The 10,939-nt window shown below is 41.6% G+C and overlaps 1 protein-coding gene across 1 annotated transcript; it reads right to left on the bottom strand.

Annotated features, from left to right (window-relative positions):
* Positions 1 to 817: 817 nt before the first annotated feature.
* On the bottom strand, positions 818 to 2,403 carry LOC147633914 (enoyl-[acyl-carrier-protein] reductase, mitochondrial-like). Its single transcript, XM_086804980.1, has 5 exons — positions 2,131 to 2,403; positions 1,771 to 2,036; positions 1,570 to 1,691; positions 1,366 to 1,448; positions 818 to 1,260 (listed from the first exon to the last, which is right to left on the bottom strand). The coding sequence occupies exons 1-5, from the start codon at positions 2,350 to 2,352 to the stop codon at positions 958 to 960; spliced, it is 996 nt and encodes a 331-aa protein (XP_086661106.1). The 5' UTR covers positions 2,353 to 2,403; the 3' UTR covers positions 818 to 957.
* Positions 2,404 to 10,939: the final 8,536 nt, after the last annotated feature.

Genomic DNA, 10,939 nt, shown 5'->3' with positions numbered 1-10,939 from the left:
TCTTAGTGTATTTAAGTGTATTGATTAGTTTTGTGTTCAACCAAGTTACATTAAGGACAGCTGGCCTATAGCCCCTACAACTCAAAGAGAAGCCAGACTTAAGGACTGGACTATAGCACATAAAAGGCTCAACATGTGTAAACACAAAGTGAGATTAAGCAACCCAAAGTGGGTGGAGAAAATTAAGGTAAAATGGAACAAAAGAGGTATGAGATTAGACCTCAAGACCTGCAAAAAAACTAACTACGCAAGTGGGTGGAGAAAATTACGGTAAAATGGAACAGAAGAGGTATGAGATTAGACCTCATGACCTACAAAAAAAACTAACAAGACAAGTATGGAAAGCTACCCCATCTACTAGATTGAATATGATATTGTGGAGGACCTTGCATCAAAAATTTCTCACAAAGGATCTATTTGGAAAAATCTTTGGTGTAAATGATTATTGCCAAAAATGCAGAACCAAGGTGGAAAGCTGTTATCATGTACTATGGGAATGCCAGAGTGCACAAGACGCATGGAAAGCTGTGGAGAATTTGTTAAAGTCTGCCAACATACAAGATAAGATAACTTGGAGACGGGCTGTTGGGAGTGAAAGGAAGAATGAACCCTGCATTAAAGTTTGTATGGGACACTCTAAGAGCAATGCTGATCAGAACAATTTGGGATGCAAGGAATAAAGTGCTTTTTCAAGGGAAAGAATGGAGGCAGGTCAATTCCAAGTTCAGGGTGCAGGCACTTCTGATAGAAGCTTGCAAGCTGGTTGAGACAAACAGTAGTCCTAATCTTCTCTCTTTGAAGTGTCAATACAACTCTCTTTATGCATTTAAAAAAAACTTTTTTTTTTCCATAATACATGTATTATATGAGACATTCTTATAACGAGGTTTGTCCAAATCCTGAGTGAGTATGGTGTAAACGCTATGTAAAGACTCTGATCATGTAAGAGGGCCCTTCCTAGCTAACAAGCAGAACCTTTCCACCTCGGCTTTGTTTCTCGGATTCTTCGATGGCTGCGAGGAAGTCCTCCAACGGGAACCTCTTCCCAGAGAGGGGTGTGATAACCTTCCCCTCAAACAGTTTCATCACCTCGCCTGCAACATGGGCTTGCTTGGCAGCTGTGGAGACGTAGTTGGGAAGCAGCCAACAGCTCAACTGAACACCCCTCATCAGGTCCACCGCGCTCACCGTGATGTCCCACCCGGATAGCACCCCGTATAGGAACACCTTGCCACCGTCTCTTACAGTGGCTGCCACAGTCTAGAAGTGGTAACATACACACTAAGGTTAGGTAGCTCAAGTTGCATAATTCCTACAGTTTTCAGCAACAAATGCCAACCAATTATCCATCAACCAACAGCTTACTTTTGTGAGAACACCCCCGACAGCATCTACAGCAGCATATACCAATTTGCCCCCTGTGATTTCTTTCACCCTCTCAACTACGTCTGCACGAGTGGAAACGCTAATTATCAGCATGTTTAGGGTTTTCTAAGCTAAACAATCGATACGAACTTAGGCGAATTATTGCTCAAATTGTGTGCTTATATGCAGCTAATCAAATCAGACCTTCGGTTTCCGAGTTGATGACTTCGTCTGCTCCCAGAGCCTTGAGCTCGTCTTTCCACGCATCCCGCCGTACGACGTTGATGGTCTTGATACCCCGGTACTTGGCGAGCTGGATGAGCTGTCTGAGTTTGTCAATACGGATCAAGAAGCATTAATTAGTACGTGTATTGATGAGAGAGAGAGAGAGAGAGAGAGAGAGACCTTCCAAGGACGGAGGCTGCAGCTGTCTGCAGAAGATACTCTCCTTTGGGAACGGCGTGGTCATCCAGCATGCCATACACAGTCCATGGGTTGACCCAGAATTGGGCAGCCGCTTCGTCGCTCACACTGTCGGGAACCGCTACAACCTGCTCTTCCTCCAATTCAATGTAGTCTTGCCATGAACCTTGCCCGTTTCGACGATACTCCACCCATAGAAGCGGTATAACCCTCTGGCCGGGACGGAACTTACCCACACCCTCTCCAACCTGCAGCCCATCATCCATCAGATAAAGAATACGCTGTAGGCTTTGCATTGATTAAAAGTCTGTAATAATGATGTTTAATTGGAGCATACACTACCTCCTCGACAATGCCAAAACCCTCGCTTCCGATAACCGGGGGATGGGGAAGCTTGAGGAGCTGGCCGGTTCTGATCGTAATGAGGTCTGTGGGGTTGACAGGACGGACTGTCATGCGTATTACCACGCATCCGGGGCTGGCGATGGGCTTATGGGGCTGGTGGAGGAGCTCAAGGGCTTCGTGAGGCTCCCCAGACTTTACTTGTGCAATTGATCGTGCCATTGGTTTGGTCTAGCTATTACTCTGTGTGTGTGTGCGCGCCCGGTAGGTTAGCTTTTTCAATTGCAAACAAACCAAATTGCAAACCTCATGCATTACTTCATTCAAATGACACAAACAACATTGCAAACCTCATGCGTGACATTTTCTCTTATTTAAGTTAAGCTGATAAGACAACATAAACACACATACACTACCCACAATTGCAAACATGGGCATCTTTCCCTTACTTTACACCTATCAAGTCCCAAGTCTCCTAATGAAACAAGTTGCAAATTCCCTCCATGAATAATTTTGTTATTACTACTTTTGTGTATATTTTATTGTTTCAAGTTGTCCATTTTTTGGGGCAATAAATGCTCTCTAGAAAATTTGGGAGCTTAATTTTGTTCTTTAAATATAAGAGGATGAATTATATTATAATTATCAAAAGTTAAATTGTGTTTAAATTATAGTTAGCAAAACCCATTATATCCAATTGAAAAGGTAATAATAATAAAAATTTAAGAATATGGAGAATTCTTCAACCAGTCTTAAGTATCTTAAGAATTACATCTTTTTGAGAGTTTCTTTTCATGCTTCTTAAGTAATGGGTCTTCAATTATGTGATCGTACTTTTCAACAAAAGACCTTTACTTTATTTGTTTTAAGGCATCTTGCATTTGCTTTAAGGATACACCCATTTCCCTTAAATTGAATATTCTCAACTTAGCAGTGAAAATAACAGTATTTTTATAACTAGAAGGGTAGACAGATGTCGGACAGATGTCGGGCTATTCTCGTTGGTAAGAATGTTGCTATTTTCATCGCACGGGTTCGACAATGGTATCTCGTTGCTATTTGCACTGCTCACAGCAACGAAAGTACTGCACACAATAAAAAAAGAGCAGGGCAGATTGGGGAGTTTGCACAGGACTCTCCAATCTGTCCAACTCTTTTTTTTTGTTAAAATAGAGTCATAGTTTTATGACACAAACATAAACATAAGAAACACATAGATTGTGAAGAATGCAATTGAGCCCAAAATTTATTTTATTTCACAAAGTGTCATGCCTTTGGCCATATATACAAAAAATATATCAATGAAGAGGTGGCTAACTAGAATCTTCATCGGATTCTGAGTGATCATCATCATCGCCTTCGTCGTCCTCTTCACTTCCTTCCACCGCTTCATTCTCATAATCAGGATCATCCTCTTCCTCTTCTCCTTCATCCTACATACATGCCATCAAGCACAAGGTAAGCAAGGGTAATAAAATACAATTAGATGTAGATAAGAGAAGGGTTTAGGCTCACTTACCTCATCTGCTTAATTCTCCAAAATGGACTCATCCAAGTGTATGCCTCGCATAGGCATCCATGCCCACAATTGTGGACGGGGGGCTCATCATCACTTTGTCTTCGTCATCCTCTTCACTTCCTTCCACCGCTTCATCCTCATTATCAGGATCCTCCTCTTCCTCTTCCCCTTCATCCTACATATATGCCATCAACAAGCGCAAGGTAAGCAAGGGAAATAAAATACAATTCGATGTAGATAAGAGAAGGGTTTAGGCTCACTTACCTTATCTGCTTGAGTCTCCAAAACGGACTCATCCAAGTGTACACCTCACGTACGCATCCACACCCACAATTGTAGAAGGGGGGGCTATGTATCCATAATCGTACTTCTCCTTTGTTGGGTCACACCCAACAACCTCCCTCTACAAAAGACAATTAAGAAAATATACAATTAGTTAAAGAAAATAATATAGTACAAATCAAAATGAAAGAGGAGAAGAAATGATTACTAAAATAGGTACTTACAAAAATGAGAAATGAAGGAAGACTTTCCTCCTGAGCCAAAGTGTGAAGCCCCTCGCTTCTATTGTTGGGAAGCACTCGCTGCCTCTTGTTGTTGAAAAGCACATGGGTGATTTCTCACAAAGTTGTGTGCGTGCCTCCACTCCTCAGCAGGCATACAAACGCTAGGCTTCTCCAAACTATTCTTTGCTGCTCTCTTGATATTTTCTCTCCTATTAGAGAGCAAAAGCTTGATTCGTCTCTTCAAAAATCCACTCCTTGCAGAAGCAAAGACCTGCATGTGGAATAGGGAACTCCAACTTAAGCACATCAATGGCGTATTGCTTTGAAAGCTCATCTTGTGCTTTCCACCTTTTAAAGGAGTTCATGAACTCTAGGCTTGCAAGTACATGCATGCGGTTTATGACTTGCTTCTCCCTTGTGCATCCATCTCACGAGGGCACCATCGACATCCACGTTGTATGGCAGGGTGCATGGATCGAATGGTGGAATGGGTCTCCTGGGAGTTGGCTCATGATGTGTAGATGAAGATCCTCCCTGTTGGGGAGACACGTCGAGAGACCTAGTGTTGCTTTTGCCAAAGAAAAAGTAGCCTGTCTGTTATATATGTACATTATGTGTGCTATGTTATATACACATTATGTGTGCATATACTAGGAGGCTAACCCACATTAGGCTTGTGAGCATGGGAGCATGGGAACAAGCTCTAGTGGAGCATGGGTTAGGACTAACCTTAAGGTTTAAGATTAGGGTCAGGCATCCAAGGGATGCACACATGAATAATAATGAAATACATCATACCTCTACCTTGATGTTCCATACCATCAAGAGGTATAACTCCAATCCAATAGCATGTAGCTATAGTGTGAAATGGTAGATGAGTAGATATGGATCTCTACACAAGAGACCATAGCATAAGCCTCAAGCTTCCTAGCCTCCAGCCCCCTTGAGTGTGCCCCATGCCCCTATTATATAGGAGGGCACTCAAGTGACTCTTGACTTTCCATTCCTCATGTGTGACCCTTGGATGCCTAACCTTAACCTTAAACCTTAAGGTTAGTCCTAACCCATGCTCCACTAGAGCTTGTTCCCATGCTCCCATGCTCACAAGCCTAATGTGGGTTAGCCTCCTAGTATATGCACACATAATGTGTATATAACATAGCACACATAATGTACATATAACATACTTCCCCTCTCTCAAAACATTGCACTCTTGCAATGAAAAGAAGGAGAACTGCGCTGAACAATCTCAACCGACTCCCAAGTCGAATTCTCAATTTCCCTATCTTTCCACCTTATTTTAACCTCAGGGATTAGTCAACTACAAAGTTTCCTTTCCCTGAATTCAAGTACCTTATCAGGTTCATGTGGAACATAGGATAATTCATTGACTTTAGCGAGTTCTTGAGGAGTAACTGTGTCATCCTCACCTCCCAGTTTCCCTTTCAATCTATCGATATGAAAGACTGGATGAACTCTAACAATTGGAGGTAGTTTTAGTTCTTACGCAACCGTGCCAATCCGATGCATAACTCGAAATGGACCACAATATCTAGGAGATAAATTCGAGCATTTTTCCATTGACAAAGTCTGAGAATCTTTAGGAACATTAAAATAAACCAACGCTCCTGGTTTAAAAGACCGAGATGAGCGTCCCCTATCAGCATAAAATCGTGCCCTATCATGAGCACTCCTGATAGAATCCCGAGCTTCGGTCAGAATTTCCTGCATATCTCGCAAGAAATCCCTCGATGCATCAAGCTCGATGTCTTTAAGACTGACATCAATAGGTGCCCTAGGTTAATACCCATACATAAGTATGCACGGACTAAAAAATAATAGCCGTAAATTTAGAACTATTATAGGCAAATTCCATCATTGGAAGATATTTCCCAATAGGATGATTTTCTAGAGACATGCACGAAGCATATACTCTACAATCTGATTCATACACTCTGTTTGCCCATCAGACTACTGCGGATGATCAGAGCAATTCACATTCAAAGTAACTTCCTCTTGATGGTATGGGACATCAAGGTAGAGGTATGATGTATTTCATTATTATTCATGTGTGCATCCCTTGGGCTCGGGGGTGGTTGGGTGGTTGAGTTTATGCCTGATTTATGCATGTTTATGCATAACAATTATCTAGAGAGATCTTAGGGTTTTAACACTACCCCCCCCCCCGCTAGCACATCCACTAGCCTCCCCAAACTCCCTACTACATTGTCGTCGTGGGGTGAAGACGGACATGAGGGAGAGAGGGTGGGCCTAGTCGAAGAAGGTTGCACCACTCGGCCCTGCGTCACTCGGCCTTGTGCCTATCAAAGGCATGGTCTGCCCCGACTAGTCAAGTGGGGTAGATTTCCCCCATGGCATTGACTGGCCCAATTGTAAGTCCGCCTTCATATAAGATTAAAAATAAGACATAGAATACGTAAAAGGTTAACTTTGCGTATGCAAAAAGGTTTGATGGGACTATATTTGTGTCTGAGTAAACTGAGACCAAGCTTGTTGCCCATATCGTTGGTTTATAATAGATAGCAGATTTGCCACATCTGAGTCTTATGATGGGTCGATCAACATTTCCTATACATACATGCATAAGAGGAAACAAAACACGATTGATCTAACAAAAGCCATGCTTAAAGCTTAGACAAAAAAGGCAACATGTGATATTAGAACATTGTTGAGACTTCCTACAATACTGCTTAGACAAGTAGGGTGGACAGTGCCCCTTTCGAATGATAGCTTCTAAGGACCATACACATGCTCCCCACTATTAAATCCTAAGACAACTTCTCTTTTACAAGAGAAGGATAGTGAGAAGATCAAGGGCTTCCCCTCCACTATAACCACTTACTCACAGATAACCACTCCTAACTTAACATAAACAGCATTTTAGATAGCCTACAATAATGCCCCATATCTCTATGCATAAGCCTAAACCCTAAACCTGGCACCAAGGGTGTAATAAACATGAGGGTACCTCAACAATATCAAGCCAACCAAGAGAAATCAACAACACAAGCTTAGACAAAAAAGGTAACATGTAATATTAGACCATTGTTGAGACCTCCTACAATACTGCTTAGACAAGTAGGGTGGATAGTGTCCATTTTGGATGATAGCTTCTGAGGACTTTCCACACACTCCCCACTATTAAAGCCAAAGACAACTTCTCTTTACAACAAAGAGAATGATAGTGAGAAGATCGAGGGCTCTCCCTCCACTATAACCACCTACTCGTGGATAACCACTCCTAACTTGACATAAACAGCATTCTAGATGGCCTAACATAATGCTCCATATCTCTATGCATAAGCCTAAACCCTAAACCAAGCTCAAGATTGCAATAAACATGAGGTTGAATGAATAATAGAGCTTACCTCGACAATGTCAGGAAGAAGAGGACAACAATACAAGACCTATAAAACATAACATATGAAAAAGTGAAGGTGAATACAAAATGGCTATTGCATAAGAGCTATGCATAATAGGCTATTACATAAGGACTATTGCATAAGATCTATGCATATAATAGGCTATTGCATAAGGGCTATGCATGTCTATGCATAAGGGCTATGCATAGGGTATGCATAGGCTATACATAAGGGCTTTTGCATAAGAGTATTGCATAAGCCTATGCATAAGCATATACATAAGCCTATTGCAATAGCCTATACATAAGCCTATGCATAAGGGCTATGCATAAGCCTATTGCAATAGCCTATGCATAAGGGCTATGCGTAAGGGCTTATGCATAATAGGCTATGCATAGGGTATGCATAGGGCATGAATAGGCTATGCATAAGCCTATTGCATAAGGGCTTATGCATAAGCCTATGCATAAGGGCTATGCATAAGCCTATTGATCTAACCCTAATCCCCAACACCAAAGGGTGCAAAAACTTGAAGAGAAGACGCATAAACAAAGAATGGAAAAAGAGGGCTTACCTCTTCTTTGAGAATCCATATGAGCCGCCCCATGGCCTAAACCCTTTGTGGTTGTTCGCTTGAATAAACCTACAAAAAATTATCATAATAACTACTTTAACATATTATGCAATAGGCCTTATGCATAGCCTATTGCATAAGGCCTATGCATAGCCTATTGCATAATGCTTATGCATAAACCTACTACATAAGCCTATGCATAAACCTATTGCATAAGGCTTATGCATAAACCTATTACATAAGGGCTTATGCATAATCCTTATGCATAAACCTATTACATAAGGGCTTATGCATAGCCTATTGAGCTAACCCTAATCCCCAGCACAACCCAAGGGTGCAAAAACACAAAGAGAAGAAGCATAAACAAAAAATGAAAAAAGAGGGCTTACTGCTTTTAGGTTATGCATAAACCTATTGCATAAGGGCTTATGCATAGGCTATTGCATAAGGCTTATGCATAAGCCTATTGCATAATGGTCTATGCATAGCCCATTGCATAAGGCCTATGCGTAACCTATTGCATAAGCCTGTGCATAAACCTATTGCATAAGGCTTATGCATAGCCTATTGCATAAGCCTATGCATAAGACTTATGCATTGCCTATTGACCTAACCCTAATCCCCGGCACCCAAGGGTGCAAAAACACAACGAGAAGAAGCATAACAAAAAATGAAAAAAGAGGGCTTACCTCTTTAATGAGAAGTCGTATAAGAGGATTGGCCTAAACCCTTGTTCACTTGAATAAACCTACAAAAAAGAAACATAATAAATAAAAAGTTAGTTCTCATTAACACATTAGCAAGCAAGGAGAACAAGAGGAAAAAGAGATGAGTACCCTAAACCCTACTCCTAATGCATAAGTGATTGAAATAAATTAGTTTATGTTAAGCCTAAACCCTAACTCTATAAATAGAATACTTAATAGATAGCTTTGATGAAGAGCTCTCTATCAAAGCTCTCTATTAGAGCTCTATGCATAGGGCTAGGGTTAGGGCAAGGGAGAGGAAAGAGAGGGGAAGGGAAAAAGGGGAAGGAAAGAGAGGGGAAGGGGAAGAAAAGCTCACATAGAGCTATGTAGAAGCTTTCCATGAAAGCTTGGAATAAGGGAAAACATTGAAGCTTTCCATGAAAACTTAGGAGAAAGCAAGAAAGAGGCACTTACCTTAGAGAGGAAGAGATGATTGATGGAATAGCCTGAAAGAAGAGGTGTGGTGAGAGGAATCTAGACGGGTTGCAGGTGTAGCTTCTGCATGTGCAGGCTACTAGAAGTAGGTAGATAACTTGACTCCCGTCAGTAGTGGACTTTTCGTACTGAGTAGCGAAATAATGTTGCTATTGCCGTTGTGTAGCAGCAGCAAAGTCCTAGGAAATTTTTTGTCGACAATTCTGAATGGTGTTGTGTGTTTTGTATGAACCCTAAATCAATTTTGGCCAGATTGAAGATATCTGACAATGATCATCAAGGGCCAGAAGTTGATTACGAGGCATGGTTGAGAGATAAAATTCATTATGTGTGTGATCGATGCAAGGGCCAATATATACGACAACGATTGAGCATGTCGAGATGTATGGTCTTCATGAGGCATTGGCATGACCAAGTGCGGATGATAACATGGAGGAGAACCATAGGAGAGTGCTAGGTAACATGCCACACCATTTGGTGACATCAGGTAGAGGGCGGAATGTGGCAAGGCCTCATATGGAAAGCATGGCTAAGACTCATCTTCCCCAACCAATGAATGAGGTGCCTCCACCATTGCCACATGAGGAGGAAGAGAATCTCGAATCTCATCATGGATGACATGGTAAATGACTTCTTTGGACATGAGGTCATAGATGATAGTGAGCAAGCTTAATGTCAAAAGAGGAGGAAACCTTACATTAGAGAGGCAAGCACCCCTTTATATGAGGGATGTTTGTACTCCACACTACAAGCAAACTTGGAGCTATTAAACTGCAAACAACTTATGGATGGAGTGATGCAAGTTCTTCGGTAAGACCGCGCCTCATTCTATTCTCTCAAATAGAAAATGTTTCATATTGCTAATATTTTGACGTATGATTTCTTATGTTATGTTGTAGGCTTCTCAAGAAGATTCTTCCCCCTCAAAATCTATTACTGAACTCACGAGATGGGTGTTGTGAAATGCTCTCTATGTTAGCTATGGATTACACAAAAATACACGTCCCAATGTTTACAATGTGGGTAGAGCCGCTATAGGAATGATTTGCAAGGAGATTAAGTTCCCCAGAAGGTTTTGAGACATTTCCATATCATTCCTCACATCCAACACATGTTTAAATGTAAGGAGATTGCAGAACTCATGACATGGCATGCTACTCATCGCCCAACCGCCGATGGCATCATGAGGATCGTAGCCCCAGAATGGCAACATGTGGAGCATTAATGGCCAGAGTTTAAAGATGAGGCTCGTCACTTACGTCTTGGCTTAGGCATGGATGGTGTTAACCCATTTGGCTTCAAGTCCACATCATGGTCTACTTGGCCTATTGTATTGGTGAATTACAACCTCCCTCCATGGGTGGAAATAAAGAAAGTTCATATCATGCTTGCTTTCCTTGTACCAAGCAAGTATAAGGTGGCGAACATGAATGTGTACCTTGAGCTTTTGATTAAGGAGCTTTAGACACTATGGCGAGGTATCAAAGTACATGACGTTTTGAGGCCAATAAAGAGGCGTGAGGCGGAGGTGAAAGGAGTTTTGCTTTGGACGATGCATGACTATCTTGGGCTCTCGGAGTGCTCAAGTACCTACTTGAACCAGATAACTTTAAGCTTTAACCTTTAAACTTTAAGTTTATATC

The sequence above is a fragment of the Cibotium barometz genome, chromosome 11 (assembly GCF_041138505.1).
Source record: "Cibotium barometz isolate CiBa-2024 chromosome 11, ASM4113850v1, whole genome shotgun sequence".
In the NCBI taxonomy this organism is placed as follows: domain Eukaryota; kingdom Viridiplantae; phylum Streptophyta; class Polypodiopsida; order Cyatheales; family Cibotiaceae; genus Cibotium; species Cibotium barometz.
The sequence above is the reverse complement of the archived record's forward strand: the minus strand, read 5'-3'. Positions and strand labels throughout refer to the sequence as shown.